This window comes from Typopeltis vanoorti, chromosome 20, assembly GCF_054136105.1.
Source record: "Typopeltis vanoorti isolate ZY-2024b chromosome 20, IOZ_Tvanoo_1.0, whole genome shotgun sequence".
Taxonomy (NCBI): Eukaryota; Metazoa; Arthropoda; class Arachnida; order Uropygi; family Thelyphonidae; genus Typopeltis; species Typopeltis vanoorti.
This window is the reverse complement of record NC_143568.1, coordinates 98,055,268-98,069,870: the sequence shown is the minus strand read 5'-3', so window position 1 is coordinate 98,069,870 and position 14,603 is coordinate 98,055,268. Positions and strand designations below refer to the sequence as shown.

Here is a 14,603-nt window from a genome sequence, read left to right as displayed (position 1 = left end):
AGTTGGATTATTCAATATTCGAAAAGAATATTGAAAATTATAATTGCTTAACATAATATTTAGAATTTTATCTTTTCAGTAAAATACGGGACATTAGGCTGTCCCTACAAGTACAATACGAGACAGCAAAATTTGATATAAAATGCGGGACAGTCCGGTACATACTCGACGTCTGGCAAGCCTATACTAAAATAAAGAGCCAAAAGGCTTTTACAATCTTCTAGGATTTGTAAAAACGAAGTTGAAAAGACTAGGAAGTTGACGCTGTCGTACAGAGGCAGAGATTGTTTGCTCACAGCAACTACAGTTTTTCTTTTCTAAAAAAAGAAAAAGAAAATACATGTAAAATAAAAAGAGCGAAACAAACAGGCTCGAAAACGGATGCAATAAAGCTTCGTACCCTTAATTGCTTCAGACGTTAATTCCCAACCCGAACTCGTATTTTGGTGAACATAAAATTAAAAATGAAAGATTAAAAATATAGAAATTGTTTCTTTTCATTTATTTAAACCATGCGCTGTATTTCATTCTTTTATTTATTTAGCCAGAAGAGCACATTCTGATGCCTTTCCATACAGCACACAATGTTTGTGTAGAAGGATGGTGCACTACGAAGTAGGTGTGTTCGTAAAAGTAGAAGCGATTGGCTATTGCTGCTACCCACGCTAAGACACACCTAAATGTGAACTCTAATATCGGCATCGCGGTAGTTTCAATGCGCCATCTATTATAAAGGGGACAGTAGTCGCTTCGTTTAAAAAGCATTACATGCAATGGCTGCTGCTGTTGGTATCTTTTTATCAGTAAGGAAGTGCAGTAGATATGTTGTAAAGTGTAATACCACATACAGATTATCATTAAAAGCGCCACTTACAAATCAGATATTTATTTCAAGATGGAAGTCAACTCCTGCCAGTGTTGTGGCAACAACATCATCAACGGAACCACGAAAAGATGAGGAGGAGCCTTCTCAACGCGACCCTTTAGATTTGACCTTTGAAAATACTAAAGATGCGTATAAAAGTAAAACCACGTGGGAAATAATTCGTGCGTTATGTGTGCTAAAATTAAGTACGTACGATTATCTTGTTGAAAATCATCAGAAGGTAGGTTTCGATAATTAACACAAAAACATTCTTCACTCATGGTTTGATTAAGTTGTGTTTAAATTAAAATTTAATTAAGTTTATTTCATGAATTGGTTTAAATTACTAAGCCATACACTATTTTATAGAACAGTGGTGTACTACGTTTGCTCAACAAAAATTCTTTCATGGCTAATTCATTTTAAAAGGCTATATAAATAACCATCTCACAGTAGCTATTTATTAACATTAAGTCGCTACACATAGGTGTATAGCCGAAGTTTACGGAGGCTTTTCTAGTTAGAGGAAGTATAATACCAAGGTTAGTAGGATAATGTCAATATATGTGATGCTTGGCCCCATGGGCAGGTATTAATGATTCAGTAACTTCTACTCCTTTTATGGTTGTTCTTAGTCAAGAATAAATTTAATCATCTTAAAAATTATTAAACTTGTTTAATCATTATGTAGGTTTGTGATATGAACAGGAGAGGTAAACAAGAGGTTTTAATTGCAAGTTGCATAAACTGTGTTTACTTTTACTTCCAGTATGGTCAGCTTGCCATAAGATAGATGAACCAATCCACCAATCTACCTTATGACAAGATATTGATGTTGTTGAGAGTTTTTCCACTTGGTTATACCATAATTAAAGATACTGTGAAATTATATACTTGGTTTAATCCTTTATCCAAGTGTAAGCAAACAAAGTTTGCACCTGAAGTATTTTCAGGACTGGGACAACTCATGGCAAAGGCAGTATTGACTTCACATCACTTGCCTTAGTATTCCATAATGCAAAGCACATCTCCTTTTGGACATGTATATTGCTATGCATTGTGGGAAGAGTCACTGCCCAGATCGGTTTCAACCTTTATCGAGATCTCATCAGTGGGAGCCAGACCCAGAGGTGATACCAAGGTTGAAGTAATGCAGAAGCCATATTTTTATATGAGTTGTCAAAAGGTGTCACACCTTTATTATTAAAATACTCTGGATTAGAGATAGTTAGTTGTTGAAAGTTTTTACACTTGGTTATACCATAAATTAAAGATACCAAGAAATTATATACCTCGTTTGCTTATACCAAGTGTAAGCAAACGAAGGATTGAAAACAGATAAGGATAAAGGATTAAACTGAGAATATAATTTCTTGGTATCTTTAATTTATGATATAACCAAGTGGAAAAACCTTCAACAACTATCTCTAATCCAGAGTATTTTAATAATAAGATGTGATACCTTTTTGGCAACTCGTGTATAAAAATATAACTTCTGTATTATTTCAACCTTGATATCACCTCTGGGTCTTGCTCCCACTGGTGAGACCTCAATAAAGGTTGAAATTGGTGGGTAGTGACCCTTCACATAATGCATGGCAATATACATGTCCGCAAGGAGATGTGCTTTGCATTATGGGATACCAAGGCAAGTGATGTGAAATCATACCACCTTTACCATGAGTTGTCCCAGTCCACTAATTAACCTAATTGCTCTCTTCCATAATGTATGTTTGCATTCATATAGCAGAGTCAAACTATAGTTCAGTATCCAATGTTGAAAGCCACTCTAGAGCCTCCTATGGCTAACTAATCAGACAACCTATCAACTACAGACAACCTATCAACCATTTGTTGATAGGTTGTCTGTAGCCTTCTAGGAATGATGAAGCCAGGCTGGTGACTGCAAGGGTCTTTCACAAGAGAGCCATTTGTTGGCAAGTTCATAGCCCATTGTTGGTTCCACGTGTCATGATTTCAAATTGCTGGACCAGAAAAGGCTCTGGTTATGTCCCAAAATGGGTACCTTGACTTCACCCAGGTTCTAGGGGAATTTATAAGGGTTGAGTGGAGAGGCAGTAGGAAGTTATTTGTGATTTTCTCCAGTTCTTTTAGTGAAGCCTGCCTGCCTGCCTTTGTATATTTGGTTGGGCTATGTTGAAAAGCACTGTTAGCCATGACAGAGGGGTGAATTTCAGGGTCCTGCTGATCGTGTGCATGGTTATGTTCATTTGGGGCACTTCTTTCGAGCACTTCTTTCCCAGGCTGGTGCACAGTGCGCTGGAGCAGAGTAAACAAAGCCCAGGCCTGATATCCTAAGTAACTCGGCTCTGCAACTCCAGCTAGTTTCACTTAGTCTTGAGATGATGATGTTTCTCATTTTTATTTTGTTTTTTACTTTAGGAATATGATTTTTGTAGGTTAGACTTCTATAATTCATACATTTCAGTGAGCTTTCTAGGATGCTATTCCAAATAAGAGAAAGTATCAGGTAGTTGAATGGATATGTATAGCCAGTAACTATTCAGAAGTGAAATAATGTCTTAACAATAATGAGACCTTCATTTCTTAGATGCTTGAGGATGCAGTATTAGTATTACATTTATGAGAAAGACTGAAGGTTAGAGAAATCTTATCTTTGTTCATAGATCTGGTGTTGTCAGAAGGAAGCTGGGGGAAAAAAAAGTTTTGTTAGAAATAATAGGATTGGGTTTTACTAGTATTGAAATTTAATAAAGTTATCAGAACCCTATTGAATTTGAAGATAAGAATTTAGGATTAATGGTTGCTTAAAGGTCAAAGAAACCACATAACTTTTATTGAACACTGAGGCTTCTTACACAGTGTCTGATCCTTGTGTCAGGGTATGTCCCATTGCAAGGTTTACACTGAATGAATAAGGATGGGCTCAGAAATTGGGATGTGGCTAAAATTTCATTTGATACTGGCTTAAACCACAAACAAAATGATGTGCTGACTTATGTATCACCTAGTTAAAAAAGCATTTACTCCTTTCATCAGGAAACAGTATAAATTCAATTACTAGCAAATATTGACAAGCTTGAAGATGGACTCAACATCATCAATATCAATGGAAAAGAATTTGAAATGACAGAAGCACAAAGCCAATCTAATCGGTGTTACCAAGGTGATAAAGAATAAAACGCTGGTTGTCATAGATTCCACAGCATACACGGCATCTACAGCATACCAATTGTTTACTAGACAGTCCTTTAACTGGCTTAGATTTGACAGAAGAGGACTTTGCTCCTAGTGAGCATCTGCTAAATAAGGTGCTATGCTTGAAAGGAAAGAATAGCTGTAGCATTGAACACTAAACACAAAGATAACATTTTGGAGCAGGCATTGATTCAAACTTATCTCTCTGGATGTGGTTCCCACTGATGAAACCTCAATGAAGAAGAACCAGTCTGGGTAGTGACTCCTCCCATAATGCATAGAAATACATACATCCAAAATGCTATGTATTATGGGATACTGAGGCAAAAAACAGTGTGTTTTTTAAAAACTTTTGTACATATTTTTTTTTCAATATGAAATTATTTTTATTCTGCCGAAAACTAAATGATGATCACTTCCTATGTCAAATTTTTTGTATACTCTTTTATCCTGAACCAGTGTGAAGATATGACTATCCATGATAATGTGAATGTCTTCTCTACAGGCACCACACTCTCAGGCAAGGCATTCCAATCATTTACAACTCTGCATACAAAAAAACCTGCTTCTCGCTCCCTTGTTCAGACCCTGCTTTTACAGCTTCCAGGGATGACCTTGTTGGCCAGCAAAGGTTGGTCAATTGGTAGAGCCTTTGCTGCTGATGGCTCATACAAAAAGTTAAGCAAGTTTGAGCACGGTTAGTAGTTGGAAGGGGTTAATCATTCGATGCTGTTGGCACACTCTCCCTCGATGAGTCTTTGGACTCCCTGGAGGTGTCACATAATAATAATTTCACTGTAGGTTCCTCAATTATCTAACCTTTAACCATATATGCTACTGTGTACTAGAGATTCTCAACTTTTCATTCATGGGATTCACATAAAAAAATAAAATAAAATAAATAATAATAATAATAAAACTCTGCTCACAATGTTACTTTCTTACCAAAAAGAATATATACATTGTCTTTCTAATTTCCTCTTTACTCCATGAAACTGATTATTGCTTCCCAGTTTTGTTTATGGTAATCCCACAAAGTTCAACCTGTACTGTGAATGGCCAGAAAGATGAAGATCAAAAGCAGCCACTAGATATGAAATCTGCAGATTATGCTCTTTGGAAAATTCAATAGAAGGGTGACTGTTCCAAAGTACAGCAGTAGAAGAAATGAACAAAGAGGGAGAAAACTTTTGTGAGGAACTGGAAGAGTGAGTATTCACTCACTCAACAGAATTAGAGAGCTGCCCGGATAAATTGATGCCAGTTCTGATGAATACTTACCATGGAAGTATCCAAAAAATGTAAGCAATAAAAATATCTGTCTGAAATAAGTGTAGTGGTATTCTGTTAGGATGTCTGAAATAACAGATGGTGATAGCATATGTCTCAGCATCCCTACCTGCTGGATCACTACAGTTGGAAATGGAAAGCCAGTTGGAGTTATAAAATGTATGAAAAGATAACTTCACTATTAGTAAGGTTGGATGGAAAAAAATCATTTTACAGAAAATAAATTTAAAAAAAATCTTCAGATTAGAAGAGTGGTAGATATATAAACAGATTTGATATAATGAAGCAAAGAGATTTTTAAACAAAAATAAGATTAGAAAGAGTGGATTCTTAAAAGGGAATGGAGATATTTTAAAGAATTAAAAATAAAATTGATAGAAGAAAAACTAAACAAAATTGGATAGAACATGTAAACCAAATGGCCAATACTCAATATCCTAAACAATTAATAAAATAAACCACATGGTAAGAGAAACCAGGTTGTAAACTTCAGAAGAGGCTATTAGATTAAAAATGAAACTGCAACAGATCATAAAGTTTATATCTGTATTTTGTGTTATGATGATGACCTATGTTCAAATGTTACTTCAAAAAGAAAGTCAATGTGTGATTTGGATGAATAAAGTAGCTGAAAGTTGAGTTTCTCTTATGAAAATAGGTGCAGATTTGGAGATGGTAATGAGCATTTGTTGAAACATGCAGTGTCTGTTTGTGAGTCGATCACAAATGTTGTAGAAGTTTGCTTTGACTTTTGCAGTTATTGTTTAGGATAAGTTAAAATTGAGAAGGAAATAAATGTAATTTCCTTGTTAATTGAAGAATAGCTATTGATGCTTTGAATTAGGGCCAAAGCTGAAATGAGATCAGTCTATTATTGCTGTAAATTGTGTGCATTATTCCAGCCTATATTTTACTGTTTTGCATGATGGAAAAACCCTCCCACCTCCACACAAGATCAGCTAACTATCTTACATTTCAATTAAAAAATCCTTATAAAAATTCTTCCTCCTCTAGACAGGATTCAAATCCAGGTCTTTTCATCCAAGAGCATTGTTGACTAATTGAACTATAGCTCCTGAGTGATAACTAAATACTTAAGGAATTGACAGCATACACTAGAAATATAAATTAAATCAACTTTAATATATACTTTCCGATATTTTGGCAATGTCACGTTGCCATCTTCATGGGAACTTAAAGACACATGCACGCAAATACTACATAACAGCAAATGAGAAACGAAGCGAGGAAGCTACCATTTTCCTAACGTCCTGATGGTGCCCCCTGGTGGGCTATATTAGGTGTTCATGGCCTTTGGGCTGAAGTTCTTCTGATATATGTTTCCCAAATTTGGGGAAGTCTCATGCATCCAAATTTGTTGAGGTTTGGCATGTTCCTAAGGGCTGAGGCTGATTCCATGAATAATCTTTCATATTTGAACTTGCTGTGGTGTATTACTATGGCTTTCTTCCACCTTATTCTGTGGCGAGTATCCAGAGCATGGTCTGCAAGTCCAGAGTGGCTGTTCTGGTGAAATTGGATGTAGTCCTTGTGTTCTGAGAGTCTGATATTTGCTGACCTGCCTGTTTAGCCAAAATAGGACAATTTACAGCTTCAAGGGTCCTGGTATACACCAGGTAGGTCTAGGGGAAGTGGTTGGTCTTTAGTGGAGCGGATAAGGGATGCCAATTTTCTATGTGGTCTGTAACAACAGGTCAAGTCATGTTTTTTTAGGATTTTGTTGATTTTTTCCGAGGTACCTCGGAAGGAAAAAAGCCCCTGAGTGAAATAGTACTTCTGCTCTCCAGCCAGTAGGCCATAAATTCAAATCAACTGCTGGAATGGATGTTTGTGAATATCTTTAAGTGGCACACATACTGGCCACTAAATTATAAACTTTTATTTAATACCATGTTGGATATTTAGCTTGAACTTTTTCAAATTCAAGCTAAATATCAGCACGTCTACCAGTTGTCATAGATTTCACAAGGTGTTGGATGGCATCTACAGCATACCAATTGTTCACCAGACAGTCCTTTAACTGGCTCAGATTTGACAGAAGAGGACTTTGCTCCTGGATCTGTTTTTCTAATCCCATACATTCTCTATGGGGTTCAGATCCTAGCTTTGTGATGGCCAGGGAGGATGGTGGAAGTCACTGTCATGCTTGCTGAATGACTGCTGAACAATTTTTGTGCAGCATACAGTAGCATTGTTGTCCATGAAACAACCATCACCTGCTGGATAAAAAGTCAACATTGCAAAATGGACATGATTGGCAACAATGTTCGGATATTCCTTGGAGGACAACCAATCTTTCAGCAATACCAGGGGACCGGTTCCATACCAACTGAACATGCCCCACACCATGACACCACGTCCAGAACCTTGAGTTGTGTTTACAAGGCAAGCTGGGTTCATTACTTCATGGGCTCCTGCCAAACTCTCTGCCTACCATCAGACCACATAACTTTTTTCCAGTCCTCCACTATCTAGTCATGGTGTTCCTATAAATGAACTTTCCTGTTCTTTGCAGAAATCGATGGTTTCCATATAAGCATCATCTGCCAGTACCTATCCTCTTCAATTCCCTGTGCATAGGTTGGTGAGATATAGGTTGGGAACAACCTTCATTAAATGCTTCGGTCAATTGCTGCACACAGGAAGTTCTGTTTATCTGTACAAGCTTTCTGACACATTCCTGACACATCTTAGGACCATAGTTACACCTCTTAGACAAGTAGTGTGTGTGTTATTTTTCCACTGATTGAACACCCTGGATATCTCACCTTTTGAGAAACCAGTCAGCTCTGCTGTTTTCAAAATTGTGGCTCCAGCCAGACAGGCACACAATAAGTCCTTTATCAAACTCTGAAAGATCCATTGCTTTTTCCATTGTGATCAACACTGTTGACAATTACTGACCAGCAGCATTTTAAATAGCTGCATACAACACATGGTGACATATGACCAAGTATTTTGCATATGCATTGTATGAGTGACTTTTATGTACAACTACATAAAGATTTCTAATTCATGGCCGGTATGCATAGGTAAATTTCTTCATTGGGTGAGACCTCCACCCTGTTTATTGGCAGGCATGAAGTGGCTTGAAATACGCTGTTGCCAAAAGTGTCTGGACAGGAACTGTTTCCTGTCTGGACACTTGAGGTTGGGCCTCTTTTCACTGCTATTACAGCCATTACCTTTGGAATAGGCTCCATTAAGTTCTGGTAATGAATTCAAACTGCTGCTTGAATTCATTTCCATTCCTCCTGTAGTATGGGGAACAGCTGACGACTGTTAGTTGGATGAGTAGGTCTGACATGCAATCTTCACTCCAGCTCATTCCAAAGATGTTCAGTAGGGTTGAAGTTAGGACTTTGGGCTGGCCAGTTTAGTTCTTCCATCGCAGTGTCTTCAAACTATGGAGATTGGGCCCTTGCTTTGTGAGCAGTTGCATTATTGTGATGATAGAAAACAGCCTGTTTCTATTCCCACAGTGTGGGAAGAATGGAGTTGTCCAAAATGTCATGGTAGGCATCTGTACTTAAAGATCCAGACACAGAACCCAATGGGCTCAGTTGAAACCAGGAAAAACAGCCTCCCCCCCCCCAAGACCATTATATTACCTCCTCCAAATTTCACAGTCAATACAAGACATTCCTATAAGCATCGGTCACCAGGTATCTGTCAGGTCCAGACACATCCATTGGATTGCCAGGTCCTGTACTGCAATTCATTGCTCCACAGTCCAATGATGGTGTTGTTTGCACTATTCTAGATGATGCCAAGCATTGGCATGTGTAATCAAGGGGTTGCAAGTCGCAGCATGACCATGAAACCCATGGGCAAACACCTCCCAGCTAATAGTTCTGTCACTGGCTTCCATTCCATGGCTCGTGAAAATCATTTGCAATGGTTGCTAAGGTGGCCGATGATTTACTGTGACAACACGCTTGAGAGTTTGCCAGTCTCAATTTGTCAGTTTCTTGGCACTACCAGTTCAGGGAAGAGGTTTGTTGTTTCCACCATATGATAACCTCACTCACAGTGGACCCCAGTCCACTGTGAGTGAGGTTATCGTCCAGTCATCCTAATGGCAAGGAATATCTACACTGCTAATGCCCACATGCCTATACATAGCAATTCAGGTGTGTGTATGCATCATATAGGCAAGGCAGTGTTGACACTTTTTGGCATAATGTAGTTCTATGTTTGGCCTTTAGAGCAGGTTTTCCAGATCATGTAACCCTTACAGGATGTCCTATAAGTCAAAAGGGATTTAAAATATGAATACTATTTTTGATTATTAATTTTTTCACTTTATTATTTTTTTTTTTCAGGTATTCTAAGGAACATTTGGGAAATTAATCATGGAAAAGTTCACAACCCAACAATGAACAAAAATCATGCAAATTTATTTTGAAAATTAGCATTCAATTATTCTAAATGCAAAGAACATATTGCCACCATATTCCCTCGGAAACAATTATTCATTGCTTGATTGAATATTTCTAGCAAGAGGGTTCTGTAAGTGACTTGCAACGATCTGGGAGATTTCATTCAGCGAGGACAGAAGAAAATATTCATTGTGTGCAAGTATTGAAGAACTAGGAATGTCAACCCAAAGGCATTCGGGCCAGCTGGGTGTGTGTCTTGTACATCACTGCTGCACATTTTAAGTCATTTATGTCTCTTCCCATATGAGATCCACCGGTAAAGTAATTAAAACTGATAGATTATCCGCAATGTCTAAATTTTGAAGTTTGCTTTCAATAATTGGCTAGAGAAGAAAATGACTATCTACCATCTGATTATGTACAATGATGTTCACTTTCACCTTACTGGTTTCATAAGCAAACAAAACTGCAGGATTTGAGGTTTGGAGAATTCAAGGGTTGTTCACCAGCATGAATTGCACCTCCTCAAATGTATGGGTTGGTGCTGTGTGACATCGCAGGGAATCGTCGGGTCCTCCTTTTTAAAAAATGACAGTAATGCAGTGACATTTTTGGCAAGCGAATAATTTCGCAAAAACTGCAATTGATTGGCCGTCACATTCTACAGATCTGTCGGCTCTCAACTTCTTCCTATGGGGTTACTTGAGGGAAAAGGCACGTGTGAACAAGTCTCAGACAATCCAATAGCGAACATTCATGCAGAAATCAGGATGCTGCAGCTAGAAACGTTAACAGCTGTCATGGAACATGCCATAGAAATGGCCCATCTTTGTGAAGCTGAAAACAGAAGGCATTTATATGATGAGCTTTTTCATAACTATATAAAGAAAAATTTCCAGGTTCTGTATTTCATTATAACAAAAAAAAAAAAAAAAAAGGAAACTTACAACTTGTAGATAAAAAGAAAAATGGGTTCTTTGCTAAGGCTATAAACATGAAGCATTTCTTCCCAACTTCTGTACAAATCATTTTTCTATAGTCACATCAAGATTATTTGCTAGCTGATCTAGAATCCTCCTAAAGCATTATTCTTAGGTTTGGTCCTATATTATCTAATGACTCATATGTGTAAAAACTACTCTAAAGCTGCATAATGCTAAAAAAAGAGTGTATCATGTTCAGCTTAACTCTGAAAACTTCATTCACTTTGTATGCTGAAGAAGTGAATAGAAAGAAAATTGGGACTTTGCTCTAAAGTCCAGACCTGGTTTTTAATTACTTAGCTTGCAGTAAGCAGAGTTGTAGAATGAAATGAGCTACTTGTAGTGGTGCCTAGTACCACAGAAGTTTGGCTTCTCCTCTGAAGGTTGTGACCACCACACCTTGACACCCACCTATAATAGTTTACTTCTTGTGCCTTCATGTTCCACTAACTGCTTTCCACAATTTTTGTTGGTAACTTATAAATTTGTATAAAAAAGTATGAATAAATTTTATTCTATTATATCACATAAATAATATTAGTCTCTATAGCTCAGTCAGTATCAACAATACCCTCAAGTTGGAAATACCTGGATTTAAATCCTGCCCAGAGCATGGCGAACCTTTATCAGGATTTTCAGGTAAAGACGTGTTAGCCAGTCCCAGAGATGGCATTGTTTGTTTCTCCTAGAAATTGCACAATATGTCATGAGCTTCTTTCAGGGAGAAGAGCTGGTAACAATATTTAAATTCTGAATATTTATTTATTTATTGTATGGCATGTACACAGGTTAAAAGACAATAAGATAAAATACACATGAATATGGATAAGATACACATATATGATAATATAAATAAAAAGTAAACTCCTACATTCAGCCAAAATACAAACACGAAATTTATGACAAGCATCAGGCAGAAGATTAATCATATTTTAACATTTAGATTTTTAATCCAATTGATTGCCTCTGGGGATAGGCCAAAGATATCCTTAGTCACCTGGATATGCTGTCAGCTCACATTCCTGTACTACATGGCAAATGGTTTGGGTCTCGGCTCCACAGGGACAGTGGGGATTTGGTATCTTACCCCACTTTGAAAGTCTCCACATACACCATGGCCTGTATGAATCCTGTTAGCTGTCATCCATATATCCCTGGGCAGGTCAAATCCAGATAGTTTTTGGAAGATGTTTATGTAATTACGAACTCCAGGTGATACTGCTTGGGACTACAGTACATCCCACCTGCTCACCATACTGTCATTCTGGCTAAGAAGATTACGGGCGGTTTTTATGGCAGATCTTCTGGATTTTAGTCTATTAGATAAAGCATCTAATTCTGAATATAAGAATGATTCATATAGTGTGCATATAATATCATGTGTCTCAGTCGCAACTCTACAGTAGGAGGAAATACTATTAGAGTTCAGAGATGTGAGAATAGATATTAATTAATTAATTAAAAAAGTTATTAACAAGGCTGATTAAAATTAGGATGATGGCATAGGGCTTCACATGATTAAAAAAATAGACTATCAAATTTGAACCTTCTTGTAACATCTTAGTAAAGTTCCAGTGAAATCTGTTTAGTGTCGCTGGCATGAGAAGCAAGGCCTGAACCTTCAGATTCCAAAAATCATATGTGTAATCTTGATGTTCTTCAATTTAACGGTATTAGAACAGCCAGTCTTTTCGAAGTAGCAAACATAGAGGTGACAGTATATCTTTGATAGGTAGTAAGAAAAATGACAACTTCCAGGCTGGTTTGAAGGTGGTATACAAATTATATTTGTGAAGGGTCCTTGCTATTTCTACAGATATTCCTTTAAGGTAGCATATGCTGATCCTTTTAGCATCAGATTGCAATCTGGAAGAGGGATGATAATTATCAAATCTTTTCTGTATCAAGATCTCGCTGCATCTATTAAGTAATAGATAAGTTTTATTATATTTAATTCTTCTAAATAGAAGAGACTCAGAAGAACAAATTGTGCATGCTTGGCGTACAAGGCCTTTGATAATACTTGTTTTTTGTGTAGGTTCTGTATTCTGTCTGTAAAGGATGACTTCCTGTAAATGGAAAATTCAATATTTCCAGCAGAGTTATGGCATATTAAAGTGTCCATAAAGGGGAAATTGTTGTTCGATTCGTGTTCAATAGTTTACTTGATGCTAGTATATAAAGAGTTAATTTTATCCAGAAACTGAAGTAGTTTGGTTTCAGAGAGACCAGATTGCAAAGATATCATCCACTCAACCTGGCTACATTTTGTGGATGATATAGCATAAAAATTTTTCTCAAGTAAGGAAAAGATCTTTACACCATTTAATTGTTTACTTGGGCATTTAAGAATGCAAATATACATTTCAGATTTCTTTAGGCTTGAAGAACATACAGGGTGTTCGGGATAAATTTGACAGTTTCGTAAGGAAAAAGAAAATCTTCTTTGTATCTATTAAATTTAATGAATTGACAAAAAAACATTACAGGCAGAGTTAATTACAATACTATCAACAAGATTTACTCAAAATAACCACCATTAGCATCGATCACAGCTTCAATTCTGCTTCGGAACCTCGAACAAGCTGATGCTACAGTCTCCCTGGGAAGGGCTGCAAAAACTGTTTTAATTTTATCCATTAACTGGGCTTTTGTATTACTGGAAGTGCGATTGGTGTCTTTTTCAACTGCGCCCCATACAAAATAATCCATGGGGTTAAGGTCTGGGGAGTTTGGAGGCCAAACATCTGGACTGGTGAAGTCGTAGAAATTTTCAGACAACCATTTTTGACTTTTCCCAGAGGTGTGGCAAGGGGCCGAATCCTGCTGCCATACATACGGCCTACCATTGGCTACCCTTGTTATCCAGGGCTTGACTACAGTTAGCAACTCCACGAACAAAGCCCGAATTCCAATGCCAGGGTTCTTCAACACCTGTTCCTGCAGATTTGCGAGGAATTCTGCTGTACGAACGCAATCAGATCGTCTGCTAGGGATCTTTCTTCTTGCTACATCCTCATAGTCACCATTGCAAGTCTCTAGTTCATGCCTGATTGTTTTTACTGTATTCAGGGAGCATTGGGCAGCAGTCGTAATATCCTTATTTTGATGGCGGGCACGAATCATCATGATACAAGTTATTCTCTTCCATGATTCAGGTGGGTTCCAGCTATCCATCCTTTCTGACATCTTGTATATGAATGAAGAAGGGTCCAAACTTTTAAATGAAGAGAAGTGTGTGTTAATACATGTAACTTACGGAAAAATATAATTAATTATAAATATGTCAAATTTATCCCGAACACCCTGTATTTGTTTTGGGTTAAATCATTTCAAGAATATTCAATTCCTTATCCTTAGTCAAATATGAAAGGGAAGAAAAAGAAAAACAGAAGGCATAGAATTAATTAATAGTTATTTTCACATGACTGGTGAATTAATTTTTCAGTAATTATCATATTTATAATTAAAATTAGTATTGTTATAAATGAGGATTTTCATTGTAAAAATTTATACATCCATAGGTGTCACTGATATTAAATTTAAGTATCACATACATAGACCCTCCATAGCTCAGTCAGTATAGACCAGTGGATCTTAACCTTTTTAGTGATCAGCACTCCTTTGAATCTAAAAATAAGTTCTTGCATCCCCTTGAAAAATGTGTTTCTATTTCTTTATTTAGGAAATTACATCTATTGCAAGATAATATATTTATTGAAAAATAAACACATACATTTACATATACATACAAAACAATATCTCGGTGTTTAATGGCTATGTTGTTTATTCATAATAATACTTTTGAAGTGAGGCTCCTTTATTGAAAGAGCCATGCGTAAGTTATCACTTGCATTTAAGCGATTTCTGGCTTTTGTTTTT

The 14,603-nt window shown here is 36.9% G+C and overlaps 1 protein-coding gene across 1 annotated transcript in view; it reads left to right on the top strand.

Moving 5' to 3' along the window:
- The first annotated feature begins 773 nt into the window (after nucleotides 1-773).
- The window catches only part of LOC150095699 (proline dehydrogenase 1, mitochondrial-like), a 128,453-nt gene continuing 114,623 nt past the window's right edge, over nucleotides 774-14,603 (top strand). Inside the window, exon 1 of the mRNA XM_090409944.1 lies at nucleotides 774-1,106. Within this exon, the coding sequence (XP_090266070.1) occupies nucleotides 774-1,106 (333 nt within the window). The remainder of the gene's footprint in view (nucleotides 1,107-14,603) is intronic.